The 26894-nt window shown below is 47.2% G+C and overlaps 1 protein-coding gene across 1 annotated transcript; it reads right to left on the bottom strand.

The window, feature by feature from the left end:
* Window positions 1-2901: 2901 nt before the first annotated feature.
* On the bottom strand, window positions 2902-26321 carry LOC116879679 (maestro heat-like repeat-containing protein family member 7). The gene is made up of 15 exons (XM_032878073.1): window positions 26282-26321; window positions 26094-26182; window positions 24365-24514; window positions 22195-22349; window positions 14441-14585; window positions 13782-13954; window positions 13141-13278; window positions 12928-13042; window positions 10155-10295; window positions 9439-9615; window positions 8941-9099; window positions 7930-8031; window positions 4495-4597; window positions 3840-3908; window positions 2902-3035 (listed from the first exon to the last, which is right to left on the bottom strand). The coding sequence occupies exons 2-15, from the start codon at window positions 26109-26111 to the stop codon at window positions 2902-2904; spliced, it is 1779 nt and encodes a 592-aa protein (XP_032733964.1). The 5' UTR covers window positions 26112-26182; window positions 26282-26321.
* Between the last annotated feature and the right edge of the window lie 573 nt (window positions 26322-26894).

Here is a 26894-nt window from a genome sequence, read left to right as displayed (position 1 = left end):
AACAACTGAGCCACCCAGGTACCCCTCAAGAAAACATGTTTAATAAAAGTTTATGAATATATCATTTCTGTACCATAAAGCCCACCCTCTTTTCTTTTTTAGACTAATGATTTTATTCTGGCTAGTTCCGTATCCCCTCAGGTGCTGACCAGCCACTGAACGAGAGCATGTGTGAGTGAGGGAAGGAAAGACTGGGCATGTTTGGGGGCGGTGAGTTGTGAAATGTCACTAAATAGCTCAGCGAAGTTTTCCTGTAGGGAAGCTGTCACCCTCCCTTTTGATAACCCCAGCTCATGTCCCCAGCTCCCAGAGATTCTGGCCCATCCCTGAGCATCATGGCCTCTGGGGGACCATCACCAGCCAGGACCACCTTGAAAGCATTTACTTCCTGATTTTTGTAATGTGAAGACAATAGGATCTCTCTCTGCTGTGTTTTCCAAATATGAAACCAAGTTTTGCTGTCAACCTGCACAGTCATTGCTGTTTAGCTAGACCTACGGCTCTTGGCTGTGGACAGGTGACCCAGCCTGTGAGTTCTGTGGGAAGCAGACCATCATGGGCTGGAGATGGGAGGGCTCCGAGGGAGGCTGAGAGGCTCCTGGTCCTCAAACAGAAGGGTCTTAGCAACTGAAAGGGGGCCCTGAGCCGCAAAGCGGGTCGCAGGTGGGCGGAGTTGCCCTAATCCCTCCACCCCCGAGGCCCTCCAGCAGGTGCTGGAGCTTCCCTACCCTGGGAAGCAGGGGTGGCTTCTGAGGGCGGTTGTTTTTGGCTGGCTGACTGAGCCTTACCCATGCGGCTCTCCCTGCCCCACCCTCCCGCCTGGTCTGGTCCCACACCTGCTCCCCACAGGCCCTTCTTTTACATAGGATCCCACCCTACGGGACAGAGCCCATGGCTGACCGTGAGAAGTGACAGTTGGGCATGGCCAGCTGCAGGTGTGTGGGGTGTGTGAGTAAAAACCAGAAAATAGTGTCCCGGGAGCTGTTGACCCTGTCAGGAGCGGGGCCCTGGGCTGCACTCCTGCCGGCTGGTTCTACCCCTGGTTCCCCTCCCCTTGCTTTGCAGTTTTTGCCATAGAAGGTGGTTTTTCCAAACTCAGGTAACCCTGTGTCTTAAAGATGCCAAAGCCCTGAGGGGTAGGGACGCAGGAACACCGGGTTAAAGGGCCTTGTTCTTTTGTTCTTTTGTGGGATTTGGTTTTTTCCCCAAATTATCACAGTGATATCTGCTTATTACAGGAAATTTGGAAACAGAACAGTGTGAAGGAGAGAAATTAGACTGTAATAGCACCTCTCAGAATCTGATGGGAGTCATTTCACTGTCAACCTGGGTGGCATCATCAAAGATGGTTTTTCCCAACCCTCTCGGTTTACAGATGAGAGGAACGGAGGCCCAGAGAAGACAGAAGACTTGGCCATATTCCTTCCAGGACAGAGATTCCTTCCCCCACGTGGTCTCTTCCCATCGTGCCTTTTAAACTTGGCTTGACCAACGTGAGCGGGGTGATCTGTGGGGGAACCAGAACAGTCTCCGAAGTGGGTCCAATCCCGACATATTGACCTGGTTGTGCTTTGGAGGGCAGGGAAGGGACCATGAGCCCACCACTGTCCTGTGCTCTTCCCCACTCATCTCCATGGCGAGGCCCCCAGCTGCTGATGGAGGACCCGGAGACCAGGCCGAGGGGAGTGCGTGAGCAGCTGCTTCTGGCCAATGCAGACCTCCGTGTGGGCTGGAGCGCCGTCTGCTGTGAGGAGTGTGTGTGCGGGTCCAAGAGATGTTGGCTGCGGCCCCCAGTGGACATAATGCTGGGAGGAGTGTGGCTGCCCTGGAAAGGGAGGCGTGCGGGGGCGGAGAGAGTGAGCGAGGGGAGGACTCCACACGTTCCTGGGGGCTTGGATGCAGGCGACAGAGGCTGGGCACTGCAGGGCAAGAGCCCAAGCAAGCCTGAGTGTCTCCTTCACCATGGCCCTCGCTCGGTCCCAAGTCAGAGCAGGTTTGACCGTGGGGGAGCCTACCTTTTAGGACATTGGTTACTGTCCCTGTCCCCCAAGCTTTGGGGCCTGGCTGACTCCAAAGGCAGGTGGGGGTGGGCATGGGGGTGTGGGGGCAGCAAATAAGCCTGTGTAGACCTGAGGGTAAACTTCCAGGACTGTCCGAGGGCCCCTGGGTTAGACGGATTCCAACAGGAGCCCCGGGAGAGAGTGGGCTCCCAGCTCAGCCGCAGGAGTGGGAGGAGGAAACCTCTGGCTCTCCGGACACATGGGACCGAGTTTCTGACATCCCCGCCCAAATGCTGTCACCCGGTCTGCGGTCTCAGCTGCGCAAAGGGACAACCACATGGGTGTTTTTGCAGAACCGCCCTGTTCCTGACGCGTGATATCCAAACCTTCTGATCTCCCGGAATATTTTATGAGCCGACTAACGCCCTCCTGTCACTCTCCGCCTTGCTTCAAGCTGCCAGAGTGGACTCCGTGCTCGCCACCGGGAGCCTGCCCAGCGCCACTAAGGTCTAGAACACCTCCCGTGTCACAGCATGCCCTTTCCTCCCAGTCTGTAGTTCAAGCTGATGGCCAGCGTCTCCACGCTCCAGCCTCCCATCACTGGTCACGTGGGCGAAGGGCATGGTGGGGGCCACGGAGCTGGGAGAGGCCAGCCTGGACCAGACGGTCGTCGCCAAGTAGGCAGGCCACGGCGAATGGTCTGCCCCACAGAACAAAGTGGAAAGGCCAGGAGACATCAACTCCACAGAAGTTCATGCTTCTTCCTTTTATTACAAAGCGTCTGCGGGGGCACACAGCCACTTCTAGGGTGGGGCTTGGGAGCCAGGCCCCCCTGTCGCGGTGGTCACAGTCACAGCCGCCCTGGGCAGGTCCCAAGGACGCAGGCTCAGGAGTGGCCCTTTCAAGGCCTCCGGCTGCAGAAGCAGGAGGTAGGGGTGTTGGCCAGCTGCTTCTCCTTGGCTTCCAGGATGTAGAGGGTCTGAGTGGCGAGGCAGCTGACCATGGGGTCGGGGTCTTCCTGCATGGACCTTAGGGCTACAACACGGAGACTGCTAAGGTGCTTGGAACAAAGTCAGGCTGCTGGGCTGGGTGCCAGGTCTGGGCCCCTCACAGCTGGCAGACAGGGGCAGTGCAGCGGGACAGGGACTGGCGGCTTTTAAAATATGAGTGAGATTCCCCGCCAGGAGGCCACCCTTCTCAGCCACAAGCAGGGGAACATACTTGCCCCAGGCTCAGGGAGATGTGAGGCCGGCTTGTTCTTGTCCTGCCTCCACAACCAACCTTCTCGGCCCCCTCCACCAACCCCCTCCTGCCCTCTCTGCCCTCCTCTTTTCCAGAGAATAGCTACGAGCAAAGTCCTCTGACTTCAGAGAGCACAGCAGAGATTTGGGCGGCCCCGGGGGACGCAGCAGTGCGGGGATAGGGTGCTTGAGACGAGACAGAGGAAAAGGGACTAGCGGGGAGTTGGGGGTGGTGGCAGGTCTCAGAGGGACGGGCAGAGAAGGTGTGGACAATGGCTAGGAAGGGCTGGGAACCCTTGTGTTCCCCAGGTGAGAAAAAGTTGGATGGCCTTTCTCTCGAGAGTTCTAGCAACAGTCCTGGCTGCTGAACAGCTTGGAGTTCAGCGGGGGTGAGGGTCAGTCAGTGATGGAAAATGAGGGGCAGGGGGCTCTGGCTGACGCCCCAAAGCCAGAGGCCTTAAAGGCAAGCCTCCCTCTTCATTCTTTCCAAGGTTCATTTTTGCCTGCCACGTGCCCATCTTCCCTCATTTCTGAGACTTCCCCGCTAACAGTGATGCCCTTAAAAGCTGCAAGGAGCTGCGCCTGGGTTCCCACTCACCTGCATATTCGTCCTCGATATCACCGATATCACCGACCTCTCTCCTGTCGAGGGTTTGGATGATCTGGCCTATGGGAGCGCACAGAGCACTTCAGGGGCCCACAAAGGACCACAGGACCCCGGCTGGACCTGCTCTTCTGTTTCTTCCCAAAACACACCCTTCCTTGTTTTCTCTCGCTTCCCCTAACTGGCCTTGTCCAGACTTTTCGCACAAGGAGAAATTAATTCCCCTGCTCCTCCGAGGGTCATCGGCAAATCGGGCTGGGGGAGGGGGAGGGGATGCCTCAGCTCTAAGGACACTTTTCCTTGGGGTGACTGGAAGCAGTCCTCACCAGCCTCCGAGCATCATAGTAGAGCAGGACCCACACCCTGACGCCCTGCCCCTTGGGAGCCTTGCTGGACGAGGCCCATTCCGCTGTAGGAAAGGTCACCCAACCCACCCAGGAGCCTGCTGCAGGGGGAGGAGCAGGAGGGGCAGAGGGGATGGGTGGGGAGTACGTGGACTATCGTCAGAATGGTCCTGGGGGCTGCACAGGGAGCCCCTCCACCCTCCAGGGTTAGCTCGGGCCCTTATACCCTTGTGCCCCAAGTCCTCAGGCTGCTTGAAGGATGCCAGGACAAGGACACAGTGGCTCCAAGAAGAGAGAAAGGGTACCTGCAAACCGTACTGCTGTCTGGCGGATGGGGGCCTGTGGGCTCTTGAAGAAGGCCACACACTGCTTCAGAAACCAGGGGGCCTTGCTTGCCTTCTGCTTTAGCTGCAGGAAGACGAGCTGGTTTAGGTAAGGTGCCCACCGCCAGTTCTTCTGCCCCCCTCACACAGTCTGGAGACATCCTCTCAGTGCAAAACCTGATTGGAATGTTCTAGAGGTGCCTAACTGGTTCACTGGGGGAGCATGCAATTCTTGATCTTGGGGTCACGAGTTTGAGCCCCCGTTAAGTATAGAGATGACTTAAAAAAATAAATTATTTTTAAAAATGCAACATCACCCATCCCCTCCCACTCTGAAGGGATGGGAGCTCCTGAAGTCTTATTTCCTCCATGAAGCCTTCCTGGATTGACAGGGGGACCTCTTTCCAAAAGATTTACTCCAATCGTTCACTCACACATTCCTCCTACTGCCAACCATAGGGGAGTGAACCTAGTTGTTTCAATATTGTTTATGTACGTCTTGGCTTAAAATCTTCCATCTCAAGGTCATCTGCTCTAGGCTACAATAGAATCAATTATATCTACACCCTTCTATTTAAACAGAGCCTAGCGTGGCCACATGTAATTGTTTTAATACCTTCCTTTCCCTGTCTAGGGGCACCCACTTCTGCGTTCATCCAGACGCCCTGCCTTGAAGGTTCTGGGGGATGACATGTTCTGCCTTTTGCAAATACCTAACCCCATCTCCTATGCGTCCTTTCCAGTGACTCTCCTACTCCCTCTTTACACTGCAGCCTGAGTTCTCAAATGAGGAGGCTACATTCATGGTTTGTCAAACCTTTTTGGTAGCACAACTCTTCTTCAAATAAAAATCCTCACAGGAAATCTCAGGTTCTGAACCAACAGAAGGGGGACTGCTCCTGTCGAAGGGGGTATGAAGGCAGAGCCCCACCCGCTGCTTATCTCCCCCAGGTTCCAGATTACCCTGAGAAACCCTTGGATTCTGGCACCCTGGTCTCCTTGCACCACCCCGCTGATCCAGACCTGGCTTCCGTGGTCCAAAGCCAACACTCATGTCCACTCCCGCTACAGTCACCACCCACTGCTGACCTCTCATCACCTCCTGAACCTGTCTTCTGCCTGAGGGACCACCACCCTCCTCTCTTCTTGTTCCCCTTCTGTTTCTTGGCCTGGTTTCCTTTTCTGGTCTCTTCCATGGGAAACTTGGAACCGAGGTTTCCTGGGATCCTGATGTCAAACCAGATGCTTCTCCCGCTATGCAATTCCCCTGAGCTCAGGGTCCACATATCCATATCTCCGGTGCGGCTCTGTTCTTCAAGCCTCAGTGATTCGGTGATTATATCTATTTCCAGTGGGATAGATCTCCCCAGCTCTACAAACTTGACATGTACAAAATCAAGCCACTATCTTCCTCTCAACCCTGCTCCTCCCTCTGTATACCTGACCCCAGTCTGTGACACCAGCATAGCATTCACCTAAGTCAGAAACCCAAGAGTTGACCTTTACCTTCACACTCCACATCAATTAGCTCTCCAGTCCTGGCTAATCCCTCCATGTCTTTGTCTTCATGACCTCATCTTCTCTCCCTGGATCCTCTCAACCACGGACCACAGTCCTGTCCCACGTGAACTTATCCTCCAATCTGCAACAGCTTATCTGTCTAAAGCACACAGCTCTCCAACCATGGTACCGCTTCCTTAGAGCACTTCTGTGGCTCCCTGCTGCCTATAGTGTGAAGTCCTGCTCCTTATTGTGCCCAAGCCCTCACTGCACAGTACAGCCCCAGCTCCTGCTTCCTGCTTCCCATGCCAAGACTGCACACCTCCAGTTCATGAGCCAAAACCAGCCTGCAGATTTTTTCATTTGCCCCACACATATATTGTAAATTATTTGCCAAGAAAATGTGGCAAATTTCACTTAAAATCAGGATCTCCTGCTTGTCTTAACAAAGTGGAAAATCAAGCAACACTGAGCCCACTCTATATCATAGACCCAATAGGTTGGTTTTCTCTTTCTTTCTTTCTTTCTTTCTTTCAGGTTGGTTTTCAATAGGTCCTCTCAGCTGGGAACCATACTGTCCCAGGGGAATTGTAGAACTGGGGGGATGTTTTGGTGGGCAAAATGATGAGAGGGAGTATCCTAATTTCTAATGTCCCACTGCATATTTGTATCAAAAACTCTATTTCTAATTATCTGGGCCCAGAACCTGACCCTGTCTTTTACATAGACACAGAATATTTTTTTCACAGTTCAAACACACACTGGGTTTCCTGGAGATGCATCTACAATATGAAGCAAAGAAAAACTGCACTTCATTCCGTGTAGCCTTTCACCAAACATTGTCCATCGCTCTGGAAGTCCCACCATCAAGGGCCACAATTCTCATGGCATTGGAGTCCCCAACACAGCAGCCCAGTACCATTCCACATTTGTAAGAGGTCAGGTCAAAGAGGTTCCACAGAGAGGGTCAAGGAGTCAACCACTTCATCGTGTCCTCCAGAGGAGTGGGTCCCAGGTCCTCCCATCTATTATTTATCTTATGTTTTTATCACTTTCCATTATGTCATGTTATAGCATATCATGTCATGTAGTTATGTCATTTATGTTATATTGTGTTACATACATACTTACACATTATTTGATTTAAAATTATGTTCATTTCTCCTTTGGATTAGGGCATTATATTAATTTTGGGATATACGTGAATTTCATTTCAGGATAGTAAAGGAGGAGTTACTGAGAATGAACTAGAACAAGGCTGTCTGGTGTCTGAGCGTGCTGAGAGGCACCGCCCTCACCGGACCCCAGGATCTTCAATTCCCCTCCAGGGCCACCCAGTTTGCTTGTCTGATTAATGTTCTCTTCATGGCCTTGTAGGCATTTGAGTTTTCTGCTTGTGCTCGCATGATTCCAAACCACTAATAGCTCCCTCCACACCAGGCTCTTCTGCCCTTATTTCTCAGGATCAAATTACAGAAAACGACCTATGCAAAGGCCCTGGAACATAGTGAGGGCTTTGCTATGATCCCTGGGTGCAGCAGCACCTCAGCCTGCACTCCTGAGACCTTCTCTTTGCCTAAGTGATATCCTGTTTTCCATTTCCCTTCCTCACACATGACATCTCCTCCAGGAAGCCTTCCTTCAACTCCCAGACTGGGCTGGGCACCCTTCCTTTGTGCTATGAAGTACATTCCTCTGTTTTAGTTCTGAATTTGTCTAGTTGGGTGTCGAGTTCCCCAACTTAGACAGGGAGCAATGGGAGGGCAGGAACCAGGGTCAGGTGCTGGGCACAAAGCAGGTGCTCACTGAGCCCCTCATTGTTGAACTGTAGCAAACCCCAGACAGCTCAGGAAACAGACTGTCAGCCACCCCATCCTCCCTGCATGGAGCAGGATGATGAGGGAGCTGCTGCCTTACCAGGGCTCTGACGATAGTCCATACATCTTTCTCGGCAAAAATCACTTTGAGCCTTGACCAGCCCAGTATGACGGCCGTGTGGCAGAGCGCAGGCCGGCAGATCTGGAGAGACAGGAAGGCCCAGCATGAGGAGCTATGGGGACAGGGCGGGGAGGAGACACAGAAGGGCACGAGGAGGGGAGACAGGTGGCAGTGAGTCCAGTCCTGGAGGGAGGGAAGACTCCAGTGAACCCAGATGGACCCAGGGGTGCAGGGAGAGTCAGGGTCCTCAAGGCAGCTTGGCTGTGCCTACAACTGTTTCCCACTAATAAGCAGGTCAAGACGCCTGCTTGTAATGACTTTCCCAGCTGCTGGGAAATTCTCCACGTCCCAGCCTCGTGCACCCACAGCATGGCTTCCCACACCTCAAAACAGACTCTGTGAAACAGATTTCCCCAAAGTCTTCCAGCAGCTTCGGCACCTTTGCCCAACAGAGGCCTTGCCATGGCAAAGTGGCCTCATCTGGAAACCCAGCGTCCTGTTACCAACCGCATCAGCCACTCTCCAACTTTCCCCAGCTGCCATTCACATCCCTGGCCCCCCAAAACATGGACCAATGCCAGGCTGTCTGTCCTACCTCATGGGAACCTCTGTGCTGTTGCTGGGGGTGGTAGTGGGGGCTGTTCTCAATTCAGCGCAAGGGAGTATGCCAGGAACAACTTGGAGGGAAGGCCAAGGGCAGAGAACTGGAGAGAGGCACTGTGCCAGACGCTGCGATTTTCCCCCTTGGAGTCTTCCCACCCAGGGCGTTCCATGGTGTGCTGGTGGCCAGTTGGAGAGAGCCAGAGAAACCCCTGGTGCAAGCATCTGGTCACACCCGGCCCCTCCCTGCAACTCTCCAAGGTCAGAGAAAGAGCGACTCCTCCAGCATCTTTCAATTTCGCTACAGCCCCTTCCTTAGCGCTTAACACCTGTTAGCATCTACCTCCCGTGACCGGCGACAGAAGACCGGGCTCCGGCACGGCCTCTCACCTGAGCCACGCTGACATTCACATCCTCCAGGTGGAGCACGAGGGGGACTATCAAGTTGAGGACCTGGTGCTTCAAGGGGAAGACAAGCACTCTCCTCTTGACCTTAGCCAAGACAAACCTGTAGGTCTCAAAGGCCATCAGGCGCAGGTGCTCTGACTCCTGGGGGAGAAGACACACACAGACACAGAGAAGACACCTCCAGTTGTGTCCACCCAGTGGGGACGGGTGGCCCCTGAGCTCCCACTCCCAGCACACGCTGCCATGCACACTTCCTTCCCCGGTGATCTGCTGTGATCCTACCACATCCTCGTTCTCCCTGGTCACTGTTGTCTGCTCTCGATACGTCTCCCGCCTTTCACAGCCATTACCCAAGAGGACATACACAAGCAGACCTTTCCAGAACAGCCTCCCATTCAGGCGACAGGGGCCTTTCCAGATAATTCTGCCCATTTCCCTTGGACGCCCAGAGAAGGTAAATGACCCCTCTAAGGGCTTCACCTCCTCAAAGAAGGGCCCAAGCGTGAAGGAGAGCTGAACGAAGAAAGAGGCGTTCTGCCGCCAGCTGAGGAGCTGCGTGAGACACTTGAGCACCGCGAATGTCTCCGTGACGATGTCGCTGTTCAGGGAGTAGCAGCAGTTCAGCACATAGGGCTGGAGGACACGGAGCTGTCGCACCTGCAGAGTGACGGCTGCTCAGGAAAGGAGGCGTCTAGGGAACGACTCTTGCCACGTCAAGGGACTCGCATTTCTATTCAAGAGGCTCCACAAATGAAAGCCAGAACTGCGACACTCTACCCCGTTTCATCCTGGGACGGGGACGGGGCTGGTAAATGGGTGGCCGTCGGTGGGGAGCTGCCCAGGAGGACTTCTGTCCTCATGGGAAAAGGGGAGAAGGCAGAGGAGAGCCCTCCTCCCACTATACCCAGAAGTTCTCAGCTCCATTGCCCTTAGCGTCCCTGGATGGCCTGGGCTCTTGGAATTGGGTTGGCCTTAACTCCGAAATGACCCGTGGGAAAACCTCCTCTTTTGAGCATGAATGGCTCAGGTCCTCAACCCCTGTATCCAGTGCTGGCTTCAGGAGGGTCCCTCCGCCCAGTCCCAAGAGTGTGGTCTACCTCATCTATAACGACACACCAGAACTCCAGGCCTTTCACTTGCTTCTCTGGGTGACAAGATCTCTTGAGAGCATACCCTTGACCCCCACTCCATCTTACCATGTTCCCGTGCTTTGCAAAGATCACCACCATCCGCAGTAAGAGCTTCACCATGGTGGGCTCCTCATGTTGGAACCAGTTTGCCAAGATGCGGAGAGTGGCTTCATTTGCTATGGCCGCCACCCCTGGGCACCGGAGCAGCTGGCAAAAGAAGACCAAGAAAACTGAAATGATGGCCAAGGAGAACAAAAATTCCCAGTGACCTTGAATCTAGGTTTCTATTTATAAAGAAATGTTCTTGGGGCGCTTGGGTGGCTCCATTGGTTGGGTGACGGCCTTCAGCTCAGGTCATGATCTCGGAGTCCTGGGATCGAGTTCCACATCGGGCTCCCAGCTCCATTGGGGAATCTGTTTCTCTCTCTGACCTTCTTTCTTCTCATGCTCTCTCTCTCTCTCTCTCAAATAAATAAATAAATAATCTAAATAAATAAATAATCTAAAAAAAAGAGAGAGATGTTCCTAAGGATTTGGAAGGACAGATAAAGAGGCCAAAGCATATTTGAGAGATAACTTCACACTCCATCATTCCAGAAGTCATTCATCCATTCTACAGGTTTTCCTCAGGCATCTTTGATGAGGGGAGCTGTAGAGGAGAAAAGTAAGAAATGCACCCAGATATTTATCCATAGCTGTGTATAGCTTATTTGACCATGGAGAAAAACATGGAAGGATACATATTTGGTTGCTTGCCTCTGAAATACCTCGGAGAGGAAGAGGTGGCAGGTAGAAATGATACAGCAGAAGGGATAGAAGCAAAAATAGGAAAGATTTTTTTTTAAGGCTACAATTTAAAAAAATAGCACAACGTGATTTCATTTGTATATTTACGTAAAATTTATGTGGGTCTCTATGTCATTTGAAATAAAAATTTTAAAAGACAAAAAAGCGAATCAGATACGTTTAAACCAGAGGAACTTGCTTTTGTGTGTGTGCATACACGAACAAATGTATGTCTGTGTTCGTGGGTGCGATTCTACTGGCAAAAACGTTCCCATGGACACAGCGGCATTTCCACCTGTCTTTGACTGACAGCCCCCAGGGACCCGCGTAATTTACGCGCTAGCCCAGAATGGTTCTCAAACTCTGAGCTTCAGTTTCATCCTCTACAAAACAGAGATATTAACGTCTTTTTCAGAATTGCCGTGAAAATCAGTGTCAGTGAGCTCACCTGTTCCTTGAACGCCCTGAAGGAAAGTACATGGCCCCGTTTTTAGTGTTTCTACTTGGGGTCATCCTCAGGTAAGGAAACAGGGACGTTGCAAGGGGCTGTGAAATATTAGAAAGCATTTCGAGCTCGTGCCTCTTGTTTATAAGTTGTGCTCAGTTGTCTTAGCTGCTACATAAAACCCCATTGGTTCTCCACTTTAAAACTGGCTCTGGGGTGAACAGCTCGGAGCAAGGCTCCCTCATCTCCTTTGGTGCAGTCTCAGCCTTCTCCCCTGCCTGCCAACGCCTCCCTCCAAGCTGCTCAGCCTGCAAATCCAGTAACGGTAGCAGATGAATAATTGCTATCCACACGCCCCCTTGCTTCAGTTGGGTTTTATGCGTTTGGGGGAGCTTCTAGAGCGGATGTCGATCCTAGCTGTGTTTCTCACATCCCTAGCAGGGGTTCTGCCAACACAACATCATCCTTGAATGCGTATACCAGCACCCCTTGCCAGTGCACGTGTACTTGCTCACGGCCATGGGCACCTTCCAGCAAGACCACGGCCTACAACCCAGGTCAGGGCAATATCTGCTTAGATTCCAGTATCAGCCCTGCATTGTCTTCTGTCATGGTCTAATGTAGTCCTGCTCCATGTTAAAAAAAAAAAATCAGGTGGCTTGAATCTTGAAGGGAGCCTACTTAAAGCTACAGTGAGCCAAAAAATCCCAAAACTTTCCCAGACACTGCTGGTGGAAGAATAATTTGGCACAATTTTACTGGAAAATAATTTGGCATTAATGTAAAAAAATCCTAGAAGACATTCATATTTTTTTTCAATTAACGCTTCTACTTATAGTCAACATTTAAAGAAATAATCTGGAATATGGGCAAAGTCTTTTGCACAGAAATGTCCCCTACAGTGTTATTTATAATAGTAAATAGTAAAATTATAAATAGTAAAACCAGAAAAAAATGTCCAATAAATTATAGAACTTCTTTGTGATGAAATATTACATTACCATTATAATTTATGTTTGAAGATGCTTAAAGAGAGCAAGATACAGTATTAGTGGAGAATGATGTTAGATATGAAACACACACACACACACACACACACACACACACACACACACAGAAATACACACACACACAAGCCCCCCTCCAAACAGGCCAAAACCTAAAAGTTGTTTCCCCCGGGTATTGTGCCCATTAATGGTTTTATAATTTTTAAAGTTCGTTTTCACATGTTCTAAATTTTCTACACCTTTTTTTATGTCAAATGGCTGAAATACATTGAGTCAATCAGTAGTACTGAGTAAAGATTCACTTCAAAGGCTAATGAAGGTCAAGGTGGCTGAAGGAAAGATCTAGGACTTCCCATGAGGTTGGGACAGAGCTAAGCTGCCTTAAGATTCAAGGAGGAATTGCATCAGGTACTTTCCAAGCCTGTGACTCAAGGTGCCTAACTGTCATTAACCGTGTCCCCCGGCCCTTCTATGGGACAGGGAGCCACAGTGAAGTAGGCCACCCTTCCTCCACCAGCCATCCCTGGAGGTGTCCCTTGGGTAGAGCTGCCTTCCAGAGGAACCACTCTCACCCGCCCTCCTCCCACCAAAAACCACTCACTTCCGTCATGAACACGAAGGCCGTTAAGTGATTCGTGTAGTTCAGGTCTTGGAGCATGCTGATGATGAAACTGAAGATGGGGCGGTTGTGCCAACAGTTCTTGATGACCATGGTCCTGCCGATGAGAGTAGAGAGCTCAGGAGCAGGCCTGGGCCCCAGGAGAGAACCAACAGGATGGGAGGTCGTCTGGCCAGGGACAAGAGTGAGGCCTACCTGGCCAGCAGAGTGACCCCCTCATAGTGTCTTTCAGGACTGCTGAGCAGCTCCCAGCCCCCAAGTTTCTGAACATAAGACACGTGGTCTCCATACCCGGTACTTAGCATCAAGGTCTTCAGGGCCTCTATGCTGCAACTGGAGAAAAGGCAGAAAGCAGACCGGAAGTCCTCCCCACCATCTGTGCTCCTCTCCCTCACCTGCACCTGCCTGTCTATGCAAATCATGAACCACTGGTAGTGGCACAGCCCTGAGAGACCCGGGCTAACATTTCACAAATGAGAAACCAAGGCCAAGAGAGATGTGGGGGTCCCTGAGGTGGTGCAGGAAGTCCACAGAAGGTGGAGAGTAGAGCTCAGAGGCGCTGTTTTATCCGTTATACTGATTTCACTTGGGTACAGAATCTTGGCATCAGCTCAGGAAGTCAGAAATAAAGAGCCTTTTCTAAAAAGTCCAGTAAGACTTGTTGAAATGATGAATGGGGAGCACACTCTGTGCCCTACACGGGAGGTGTGACAAGGGTGTCCCAAACCAGCAGCCTGGGACCAGGGCAGGCAAGTAGTAGGGGAATAACCAGACATGGCTGCCAGATGGGCCTGGAGCACAGTCACTAGGAACTCTGGCCCAGAGGCCAAAGGTACCTGACAGGGTCCATCCATCCGGTTATATGCTGCTCATCCTGGATGTCCGTGTCCCCTTCAAGCACGAGAAAGGAGATCCGGAAGAGCAAGGCCATAAACAGGGAGGAGAAGAAGGTATGAATCTCCATCCGCCGACTCGGTTCAAGCAGGAGCTCTTGGATGGCCCTGGTGGCCTGAGGGTGGGGAGGAGAGCAAGAGCATCATCGACTTCATGTCTCAGGTCTTGTCCCCATGAAATCTCTGCTCATAACCTATCACCATGATGGCCTGGCCAAGAAAAGCCCACGCTGCCAGAGCAAGTCAAAACTGAATTATTGTGAGCCAAGAAAATAAGGAGAAATTTCTAGAATGTTAGAATAGTCTCATCATTGTGGTGGTGGTTTTATTCTCTCATAGGCTTGGAGAGTTAAGGCATGCTGGGGTGTTTGTCTTACCTAAGCTCACCGAGGGAGACGGAGAAGCTAGTTCTTCTGTCACCCTACAAGGCAGAGACAACTAGAAAACCCTCCCTCCACCCACCATAAGACTCTGTCATTAGGATGTTCAACCAAACATGGATATGGAAAAGGGATAAGCCCCAAGAGCTCAAGACAGCGTGGGGCAGGACACCAGGAGGCTCCCCACCCAGCACCCAGCACCCTCTATGGGCCCCTCCATACAATCAATGGAGAGATCTCCATCCCGTGGCTGGTCTCCTGTTCCTTTGATTTCTGGTATGGAGTCAGTTTCTGCATCAGAAATTCCATGATCACTTCATAGCCTTTGGGGAATGATGCCAGGATTTCCCAGGGCTTATGAACCACTCTGTAGAGGCAGAACCCCACCAACATGGTCACCTTCCATTGATTCCACAGGGCTTCCAGGGAAAGGGATTCTGAGCTCCTTTGCCCAGTGTTCTAGCCCCTCTTTTTCTCCTTTCACCGTCATCATCTCCAGACCTCCCCATCCTCTGTCCTCTCACACAGAGCTAGACCCAGAGATGTTCACTTGACCTGTGAGCCTGATATGACAGAATCTCTTAGGCCATACTTCAAAGCTGCAGATCAGTCAGAAGAGCCTCCTGCAGTGTCCTCTCTATTGCCTTGTCCAAGCTCTCCTTACCTCCCTGATACTTATTAGACATTAAAATCTCAATTTCCCTAAGATTAAGGTTCTCTTAATTTTCTTAATTTCTTTTTTTTAAGGTTTTATTTATTTATTTGACAGATGGAGATCGCAAGTAGGCAGAGAGGCAGGCAGAGAGAGGGAGAAGCAGGCTCCCCGCCGAGCAGAGAGTCCGATGCGGGGCTCGATCCCAGGACCCTGAGATCATGACCGGAGCTAAAGGCAGAGGCTTGACCCACTGAGCCACCCAGGCGCCCCTCTTAATTTCTTTACAAAGAAATGATTTTCTTTCAGTGCTGTGCTGGCCGAGACCAAGCAAACACATTCCTTTCCCTCACTTCCCCTGACTGATGCAAAAAACACGGGTCAATTATGAAAACCAACTACTTGTTTTTGAAAATTATTAACAGCAGATGGATTGGGGAAGAAAGCAACATATTTTTAAAGACTTTTATTTATTTGACAGAGAGAGAGACAGGCAGAAAGGGAACACAAGCAGGGGAGTTGGGGAGGGAGAAGCAGGTCCCCTGAAGAGCACGGAGCCCAATTCGGGGCTCGATCCCAGGGTCCTGGGATCATGACCTGAACTGAAGGCAAACATTTAACTACTGAGCCACCCAGGCACCCCAGAAAGCATCAATTTAAAAAGCAACTCTTACTGGATGAGTTTCCCAGATTTCTTTTCTCTTTCATCTCCCAACTTTGACCTGAAGCTTGTCTTGGTGTTAAACTAAGCAGCAGGCACATGACACAAAATCTGAGTAAAACTCTCTCATTCTGGCAGAAGGTCTGGGAAAAGGGACCCTAGGACTTGTGATTTTATGAGAGAATGGGTAGAATCTTCATCTCTTTCCTCTCCTAACCCTGTCTGAGGATGACTCCAGAAGCCCACTTGTGGTGGAAATGGAGGTGGCAACTGCAAGAACACAGGGAACTTATGCCCCAGAGGACATGTATGTGTGTGTGTGGAAGAGAGAAACCCCTTTTCTCTCTACCTCTGTTCTCATGTTACTGCCCTAAACATGGACCCTGTTGTACAGTTGTATTGGCACAAGCAGTAAATTGTGAGAGAAAACCCAACTTTCTAGATAGAGGACTTGGAAGAGGTGTTACTGGAAGCCAGAAGGTGGGAGAAATCCAAAGAGAGAGTGAGAGACAGAGACATTCCTAATTCTGTAAATGAGCCAACACATAAGTAAGTTCTGGGATCACTCCTGAGCTACACATGCACAGGGTGGACCTAAATGACCCTTGAGAAGCAAGGGTCTACGTGTAAACCCAATATATATATATATATATATATATTCAGGAGAATTTAATAAGACCAAGAGCCTCAAAACATCATATTAAAAATGTCCAGACTACAATCCAAATTTACTTGACATACAAAGAACAGGATAATGTGATCAATTCTCAAGGGAAAAAATAATCAACAGATGCCAATCCTGAGGTTACCAAGATGTTGAAATTAGCAACTGAAGACATTTTTTTTCCCCCAGATAAAGACTTTATGTAGACATTTTAAACGTGTTCCATGAGGTAAAGATGAACACTGTTGGGATGAATGAAAAGATAGATGTTCTTAGCAAAACTATTAAAAGTGATTTAAAAAAAAACAAACAGTATGAAACAGGAATTTTAGAATTGAAAAATAAAATACCTGAAATAAAAATTAACTGTCTGGGACCAATAGGAAATTGGAGATGATAGAGAAAAGAGTTTGTGAACTTGCAGCTATGTTAACAAAAATTACACAATCTGAAAAAAACAAATAAAAAAAATTAACAGGGTTTCAGGTAGTTGTGAGACACCATCAAAAAGTCAAATATTCGGGGTACCTGGGTGGCTTAGTGGGTTAAAGCCTCTGCCTTCAGTCAGGTCATGATCCCAGGGTCCTGGGATCAAGTCCCACATGGGGCTGTCTGCTCAGCAGGGAGCCTGCTTCCCCGCCCTGCCCGCCTGCCTCTCTGCCTACTTGTGATCTCTGTCTGTCAAATAAATAAATAAAATCTTTTAAAAAAAAGTCTAATATTCATGTCATTAGAATCTCAGAGAAGAAAGATACTGGTGCAGAAATTGTATCTGAAGAAATAACGGTTTAAAATGCCCCCAAATTTGGTGTAATACCAGACTCAAGAAGTTCAGTGAAGCTCAAACAGAATAAACTCAAAGAAACCATGCCCTGACACATGCCCTGACACAACATAATCAAACCATGCCCTGACACAACATAATCAAACTTCCAAAAACCAAGATTAAAAAAAAAAATCTTGTGGGGCACCTGGGTGGCTCAGTGGGTTAAAGCCTCTGCCTTCAGCTCAGGTCATGATCCCAGGGTCCTGGGATCAAACGCCGCATCAGGCTTTCTGCTCAGCTGGGAGCCTGCTTCCTCTTCTCTCTCTCTGCCTGCCTCTGCCTACTTGTGATTTCTCTCTGTCAAATAAATAAATAAAATCTTTTAAAAAAATATTGAAAGCAGCGAGGAAAAAAATAGCACATTGCATATTGGAAAAATTGTTTGAATTATTGCAGATTTCTCATAAGAGACCATACAGTCCAGAAGACAATGGAATAACATATTTAAAGTGATAAGGGGGGAGAAAAGCTATCAACTGAGAATTCTATATCCAATAAAAATATTCTTTAGAAATTAAGGTAAAATCAAGCCATTCCCAGATGAAAAAACTAAGGGAATTTGTCACCTGCAGACCTGTTCTGAATGACATGCTACAAGAAGTTTTTCAAGCTGAGGAGAAATTTTATCAGAAGAAAACTTGGAACTTCAATAATGAAGGAAGAGCAAAAAAAATGGGTAAATATTGGGGTAAATGTAATGGACTGTTTTTCTCTCAAGTTTAAAAATAAGTATGATGATTGAAAGCAAAAACTGTGACATTTTTTGGTGTGTTTCTTTAATGTGCTAGATATAATACATATCATAACTGAGAGACAAAGTAGGGAAGGAAAAGGAACTGGTATGCTGAAAGCTTCAACATTTTCTTGAAGTTGTAAAATATCAACTTTACATAGACTATGAAAATTTAGGTATATTAAGAATCCTAAGACCCACTAAAATCGAGAACATTGGGACAAAACACAGAGGAGACAAACTGAAAACAGATCATAAAGTGGTAGACTTAAATCCAACCTATCTATATATCCATTCTCATTACAAGGAAAAAAAAATTTTTTTGCTTTCTCTTTTTTTTTTTCTGTATGAGATGATGATGCTAACCAAACTTACTACAGTAATCATTTCAAAATATATGTAAGTCAAACCATTATATTGTACAACTGAAATTTATACAGTGATGTATGTCAACTCTAGCTCAATAAAATTTTAAAAAATCTAACCACATCATTAATTACATTAAATGTAATTGTCTAAACATACCAACTGAAAGGTAGAGATAGTTAAATCAGATAAAAATACAGGACCCAACTATATGCTGTATACAAAAAACCCATTATAGATAAAATAATAAAAGAATGAAAAAAGATATTCCATGCAAAGGCAAATCAAAGGAAAGAAAAACTAGCCATATTAATGTTAAACAAAGTAAAGTTTAGGACAGTGAATACTACTAGTTTGAAGAGGGACATTAACTAATGTTAAAAGAGTCAATTCATCAAGATGTAGAAATCCTAAATGTGTTTACACCTAACAAAATATATGAAGTAAAAAGTGGTAGGACTGAAGGAACAAATAGACAAATCCATAATTATACTTAGAGATTTCAACACTCCTTTCTCAGGAATTGAAAGACTAAGTAGACAAAATCAGCAAGGATATTAAAGTCTTGAACAATACTATCAACCAATTAGACCTAATTTATAGAACACTCCCCCCAACAACAGGATGCATATTCTTTTGGGACACTTTTGAACCATTCACCAAAATATATGTGGTCATTCTGAGCTATAAAAGCAACATTAGCAGATTTTAAAGAATAGAAATCACATAAAATATGTTTTCTAGCCATAATGGACTTACACTGGAAATCAATAGCAGAAAGATATCTGGAAAATTATCAAGTATTTGTAAATTAAACAACACTTCTAAGTAGAATCTTAGAAAAGATTTTTGAACTGAATGAAAATGAAAATACAACATATCAAAAATTGTTGGATGCAGCTAAAGCTATGCTTAGAGGGAAATTCATCATATTAAGATTTTTTTTTTTTTAAAGTTCTCAAATCAGGGGTGCCTGGGTGGCTCAGTGGGTTAAGCCTCTGCCTTCAGCTCAGGTCATGATCTCAGGGTCCTGGGATGGAGCTCTGCATCGGGCTCTCTGCTCAGTGGGGAGCCTGCTTCCTTCTCTCCCTCTGCCTGCCTCTCTGCCTACTTGTGATCGGCCTGTCAAATAAATAAACTCTTTAAGAAAAAAAAAATTCTCAAATCACTAATCTATGTTTCCACCTTAAGAAACTATAAAAAGATGACCAATTAAATTCAAAACAAGCAGAACAAAGGAAATTATCAAGAGCAGAAATAAATAAAATGGAAGCAGAAAAACAACAGAGGGAAAGATAAATAAAAGCTGGTTGTTAGAAATCATCGATAACATTAGCAAACTGCTTTTGGTCAGCAAACTGACCAAAACGCAAAGAGAAGACACAAAGTACCAATATCAGTAATGAAAGAGGGGAAATCATTAGTGACATTCAAAGTTAATGAAAGAATACTATGACCTACTCCTTGATCATAAATAAGATAACTTAGATGAAATAGACCAATTCCTTGAAACACATGACTAACAACACTCACTGAAGAAGACATAGATAATCTGAATGGCCCTACGCCTGCTGAATAAATTGAATCCATAGTTTAAAAACTTCCAAGAAATGAAACTCTAGATTCACATATTTATATGCAATAAGCTGAACCTAGACTCAGATCCTCACACCTAAATTAACCAAAACTGAACCACACACTTACATATAACACATAAAAGTGCAAACCTCCTAGAAGAAAACATGGGAGAAAATCTGTGACCTTAAACACAATCCATAGCAGGAAAAAAAAAAGATAAAATGGACTTCATCAAATTTAGAACTTTGCCAAAGACACTCCAGAGAATGAAAAATAATCCACAAAATGAGAGAAATATTTGAAAATCGTATAACTGGCAAAAAGACTTATAGCCAGAATATATAAAGGACTGTCAAAACTCAATGATAAGAAGACAAACATCTCAATTAAGAAAGGAGTATGAGATTTGGATACTTGAACAAAGAAGTTCTGCGGATGGCAAGTAAAAACATGAAATCAGGCTCAACATCATTTGCGGCAATTAAATTAGGGCAAGGGCACCTGGGTGGCTCAGTGGGTTAAGCCTCTGCCTTCAGCTCAGATCATGATCTCAGGGTCCTGGGATCAAGCCCTGCATCAGGCTCCCTGCTCAGCAGGGACCTGCTTTCCCCGCACCCCCCTCTTTGCCTGCCTCTCTGCCTACTTATGATCTCTCTCTCAGTCAAATAAATAAGTAAAACCTTTAAAAATTTTTTTAAATAAATAAATTAGGGCAATGTAAATTAAAATGACAATGAGATGCCACTACACACTTGGTAGAATGACTAATTTTTTTTTTTTTTCAGTGTAAATACCAAGTGTGAACTTCCCTATGTTGCTGGTGGGAATGGGAAATCTACACATGAGAAATGGTCTGGCAGTTTCTTTTCAAGTCAAACATACATACTTCCCATATTACCCAGCAATGCAGTTCCTAGGAATTTAATCAAGAAAAATGAAAGCTGATATCCACACAAAGAAAAACTGTACACAAATATTTATAGCAGCATTATAATTATCAAAAATTGGAAACCACCTAAAAGGTAAATGGATTTAAAAAAAAAAAGCCCTGTGGGATATCCATATAAGACTATTCAACTATTCTTTTAAAGATTTTATTTATTTATTTGATGGACAGAGATCACAAATAGGCAGAGAGAGAAATGGGGGGAAGCAGGCTCCCTGCCGAGCAGAGAGTCCAATGCAGGGCTTGACCTGAGCCGAAGGCAGAGGCTTTACCCACTGAGCCACCCAGGCACCCCAAGACTATTGGATGAATCCCAAATGCCTCATGCAGGGTGGAAGGAGCCAGATTCAAAAGCATGATTCTGTTTTGTACTGTATGATTTGTGCTATATGAATCTCTTTACCATATTCTGGTAAAGGCTCAATGAGAGGGATAGAAAACAGACAGTGGTTGCCAGGGGTTGGGTTTGGAGAAGGGAGTTGACTCCAGATGGGTAGTACAGGGGAATTTTGGTTGGGGATGGAAAAGTTCTCTATCTTGATAACGGGGGTGATGACTGCGACTGTACATTTGAGAAAACTTATAGACTTGTATGGCCAAAGGGTGAATTTTACTACATGTAAGTTAAAAAACCTTTTAAGTTAAAAAAAGGAAATTCTAGTGTAGTAGATTCATACAATATAATATTGTATTATAGAATATATAATATTATACAGCCATTAAGTTATGTTTACAGAAAGGTTTTAACTTAGGAAAATGCTATGATAACATGTTAAATGAAAAATATGCAAATTGGTATGTATAGTATGAGCTTGATAATACATTTAAAAAAAAAAAACATTTTTAGGGCACCTGGGTGACTCAGTGGGTTAAAGCTTCTGCCTTCAGCTCAGGTCATGATCCCAGGGTCCCGGGATCGAGCCCCACATTGGGCTCTCTGCTGAGCAGGGAGCTTGCTTCCCCCTCTCCCTGTCTCTGCCTGCCTCTCTGCCTACTTGTGATCTCTCTCGCTGTCAAATAAATAAATAAATAAATAAATCTTTAAAAAAAATTTTTTTTTTAATGTAGATAAATTAGGAGTGCCTGAGAGGTTCAGTCAAGTGGCCAACTCTTATTTCAGCTCAGGTCATGATATCAGGATCACGGGACCAAGTCCTGCACCGGGCTCTGCACTCAGTAGTGCAGTGGGGAGTCTGCCTGAGTCTGCCTGGGATTCTCTATTTCCCTCTCCTTCTGCCCCTCCCCCCCACTCACGCATGCTCTCTGTCTCTGTCTCTCTCTCTCAAATAAATAAATCTTTAAAAAATAAAAATAAATAAAAGGTAGACATTATAAATTATACTTGGTGATAACCAATATGACTTTTTTTTTTTACTTTTTCAAAATTTTGCATGCTTTCAAATTTGCTGCAATAAGCCCATATTACTTTGACAATCACCCTGTCCCCAAATAAGTAAGGAACCTGCTTGTATTAAAAATTGGGTACATTTTAAGAGTAAGCAAATTAGAAGACTGTCGGTGGCTGGTGGGTGGAATTGATGGTCACCTACCTTTGTGACTGATCCTCCATCTTAAATAGTGTCAAGATAACTTCATCAGTGTAGGTCTGGGCCAGCAGGTAAAGGATCTTCTCTATGGTCCCTTGGGCTGTGGTTTCAGTGACGTTGTTCACATTGTGGTAAATGTACTGGATGATTTCTGGCACCTGAAGTGGGGGAAGGAGGAGCAAGTTTCATTCTGGACGCAGACCCAGCTGATCAAGAGGCACGTAACCAGGCACCTTCCGTGTAAAGTGTGTGTATAGTCCCACACCGATGCAAACCAGTCCCCAGCCGTCAGTGCCCAACTCTGGTCTGGCCACACCTGTGTGGCTGGGGGCTCTCCTGTCCCCCATATTTTAAGAGGGACAAAATAAAGAGCAGCAGGGAAGGGTCACTCAAGTCATGCCTGGAAACCATGTCATGAGGAATGAAGCAAGTGTCTTGGGATGAGTAACTCAGAGATGTGGGGATAGGAGACATCAAGCCTATTATAGGGGAAGGCCAGGGCTCAGGCCTTATGGTTTACTAGCCATGTGCACTCAGCAGGGTGCCTACTGGTGAACAGCACAGGCTCTGGAGTCACACTGCCTGAATTTGAACTTTACTTCCTTGCTTACCAGTTGTGTGACCTTGGCAAGTTTTTCATCCTCTCTGTGCATTACTTCCTCATATAGAAAATGAGAACAACTTTACCCACCTCAATGGCTCTGAGCTAATACACCTACATTGGTTGGAACAGTGTCCATTACACAAGAAGTGTTCAAGAAACTTCAGTTACTAAGGCTCTTAGCCTCCTTGAGCCTTTTCCCCATTTCTAAAAAGAAAACCGTTCCTTCCTTGCAGACCTGCTGTAAGAATTCAGTAGAATAACATGTGAACAAGGAAGGCTAGCAGAGTGCATGGCACCCAGTTTTAATAAAACCTGAATATTAATTGATTTCTGCATAAATCCAAAATGCAAACTTGGGCCAAGGACTAGAAGCTGTGGAGATGAATATTTCAGCTCACAATAAGGTAGAACTTTCTAATAATGAAAGTGATTCACAAATTAGAATGAGTTATTGTTTAAGGTCATGAGCTTCCCAAAAATGCTTTCAGGAAAGTCTGACTATTCAAGAGTCAGGAATGTTCCAGAAGGGGTTACAGGCATTGAGTGGGAGGTTGCAGTGGTTGACATTGGGGGTGGCCTTCAGCTCAAAGAGCTTACTCCTGGTCTTCTCTGAGGCATTCAGATGGCTCTCCAGGCCAGAGAGGGTGGCAAGGCTAAGACTTGAGATAATAACTGGACCTATTGTAGAGATGTCATGACCAAGATAGAGGAGTAGGTTAGGCCAATGAGATGAGAGTAAATCTATCAATCCATAAGACCTTTAAAAATGGGATATTAAGGGTGCCTGAGTGGCTCAGTGGGTTAAAGCCTCTGCCTTCAGCTCAGGTCATGATCCCAGGGTCCTGAGATCAAGCCCCACATCAGTCTCTCTGCTCAGCAGGGAGCCTGCTTCCTCCTCTCTCTGCCTGCCTCTCTACCTACTTGTGATCTCTGTCAATTAAGTAAATAAATAAATCTTTTTAAAAAATGGGATACTAAGGGACAAAGATAAACTATGCTATCTTGATTTCATGGAGAACCAGTCCCACCTCTGACAAAAGAGCCACTGTATTCCATCTCTGATTCATGTCAATGTCTCATAAATTCATATGTATATATGAAATACAGATATATGAGATAGATTGATAGATCAATAGATAGATGGATAGATTGATCAATAGATAGATAGACTGATCTCTGTCTTGACTGTACATTCTCCAACCTGAATGAAGAAGGCACCCACAGACCTAACATACTGTTGGGAAATAGAAGGGATAACAGTTCTCTCTTGGTCCTGGGACCCCACAGTAGTCTCCTGCTATAGATTTGACTCTATTCTTCCCTTTCTGGTAGATGTGGAGGTATCTTTTTCCATGGAAAGGCATCTTTTCCCATGGAAAGGCATCCTTTCCCGTGGAAGGGCCTTTCACACAATTGCAAACAACTCCTCATTTAACTTTTTCTTCTCTGAGTTACAGGATTTCAATTCCTTAAACCCCAACCAGTAGGAAATAAAACAGAACAAGATCCAAAACAGAGAGGAAGAATCTTCAATTGACCTTGAACCATTAAGCCCTTCAGAGCTGGTACCTTCCCAATTTCTGGCATAGAGTACTTCAGGATCATTTTTAGCATCTTGGAAGCCCCGAAGGCGTCTTTCCTGTTGGCACTGGTCATGGCCTCCATTGACACCATTAGCACATCTGCTCTCTCTTCAGGGGTCAGGTACTTCCGGAAGAACTGACGAAAGAGGAGCAACAGTTGTCTCTGCAATGTCAGCATCCCACTCTGGGACTGCACAAAACTCCCGGACTCCAAAGAGACCAGTCAACCTGGGTCCAGTGGAGATACCCCTGGTCCGTATCTGGTTATTCTATGGTGTGAGGCCAGGATCCCCAGGTAAGAACAAGGGTCCAGACAACACGGTACAAGAGAACAATGAAAAGGCTTTTCTGTTTTGGATTTGGAATGTAATTAGGTGATCCCATTTGGAAATGAGTTCTGATGTGTGGTGAGTTGACAGCATTCCAAGGGAAATAGTGACTACTGTGGTCTATACCAGGTGTGCCTCGTGTCTCTGGATCTACACACCCCAGGGACGCTTATTCACCCAAATAAGAAAAAGAGTCCCGACTCTGCCTGGTTCTATGCCGGGAGCTGGGGAGGAAGTCCACACACAAGACATCCCCTGCCTTTGCCCTCAAGGAAATTACTGTCTGGTCAGGGCAGGTAAATAGATATTCATGGTGCCATGTGAGAAATGCCAGTAAGGGACACAGTGGGGACACCGAAGCTAGACTTGCAGGATTAGATGAGTCTTCCTAGAAGAAGTACCTCTGAAGTCCATACTTGGTGAAAATGGGGGAAAGAGTTCCAGGCAGGGAACAGACTATACAAAGTCCTGGAGAGAGAGGAGTTCAGTCCAGTCACTGTGCCCTGCAAGGAACCTGAACCAGGTGGGGAAGGGGAATCCAGACAAGATGAGGCGAGGGAGCTGGGCAGGAGCCACATTGGGCCAGGCCGCCCTGCAGGGAACCTGAACCAGGTGGGGAAGGGGAATCCAGACAAGATGAGGCGAGGGAGCTGGGCAGGAGCCACATTGGGCCAGGCCTCCCTGGCTGTGTGAGGTTAGGCCTTTAGGATAAGAACAATGGAGAATCTGGGCAAAGTCCGAAGGGGAATAATATGATGATATGTGTGTTTGAGAAATCTCTGAGGACAGTGCAGAAAATGGTGTGGTGAGGAGCACGGTCAGAAACAGGGTGATGGGCAGGAGGCCCAAGACTGGTAGTGGACAGAGTCAGAAGAGCGGCGGTGGCGCCGGGGCAGCTTGGATGAAATCTCTTCCCATCCAGGATGACAATGGACAGACAGGGGATGGAACTGGATGTGGAACGTGAGGGGAGGGAAAGAAGGAAGAAGGATTCTTGGATATCTAGCTGCCATGGCTGAAGTAGACTAAGCTTGGAGACACCATTGCTAAGACCAGCAATACGCCTATAGAATTAAAGCTAGGCCACAGCTAAAGGGCCAGGAGTGCAGTCTGTGGGTGGGGGATGGTGGGGGATGTGCCCCTATTTTACAAACTCTCTCAATGACCCTCCAGCTTCAGTCAACTCAAGTGAAGCTAGGAAGTGGGCCTTATCCCTCCAGCATGCTGTCCATGAGATCTTAAATTTTAGAGGTCGTTCCCTGTGTCAGGGTGGCAGTCCTCTGTGGTCCCAGCCAGGCCCTCCGTAATCGCTACTCAGCCATCTTTCTCTTCCCTCTGGACGCTCCCCATCTGGGCACCCCACACACGGTGGAAGGCAAGGGTTACCATAGTGAGACTCTGCATGTTGGCAAACCATCCTCCCCGGAAATGCTTCTGCAAGTCCTTCAGGACGACCTCTGTCTTCTGTTTCACACCTCCGGTCCAAAAACAACAATCGGTCCAAAAACAACAATTACAGGGCAGGGCCTTAACAGGGATAAAGCAACACACCCTCCCTACCTTCCCCTCCAAACCTCAGAGATCAACAGGATTCAACAGGCGGAGTAAGGTTTGCCCAGCAGAATGGGGAGAGCTCCCTAGTGCCAGGCTGATGGGTGGAGGGAGACTGTCTCTGGGGACACGGTCTGGTCCACTGGCCCTGCTGTTCCTGTACCCATGCCACGATGTAGACTGTCCCCACCCCTCACCCTGACAGCTGAGCAAAACAGGAAGCACATTTTAATGAATCATAAAAAGCCAAGGTTTCTGAAACTCCCATTAGGGCATACTTGCAAATCCCTCTAGCACCTCTCTAAGTGTGCGTGGCTGTCTGTATCTTTGTTTTTTTTTCTGGGGCAGAGAAGGTCTAGAACAAAGATTCCCAAGTTTGTTCCCTGCGAAAGGATGCCCATTTTCTCAGTCAGACACCCAGCAGGAGTGATGGGATCTCATGGGGGGCTGTGAACCTAGCTCCCCCTTTTTTCCAAGGATCTTCTAGAATCTTTTTAAAACAGGGTGTTGCATCAGCATGGCTTTGGTGTTCTTTTAGATAAAGCCTGTTTACTTCAGTGCCCCTGCAGGAGAGAACTGCCCTCCCCTGTGCCAGACACAAGGTAGGCACTCAGGGACCCATACTGGTTTGCTCCT

Source organism: Lontra canadensis, unplaced genomic scaffold (genome assembly GCF_010015895.1).
Source record: "Lontra canadensis isolate GAN:19392208 unplaced genomic scaffold, GSC_riverotter_1.0 scaffold63, whole genome shotgun sequence".
In the NCBI taxonomy this organism is placed as follows: Eukaryota; Metazoa; Chordata; class Mammalia; order Carnivora; family Mustelidae; genus Lontra; species Lontra canadensis.
Note: the sequence above shows the minus strand (reverse complement) of the source record. Positions and strands in the feature narration are given on the sequence as shown.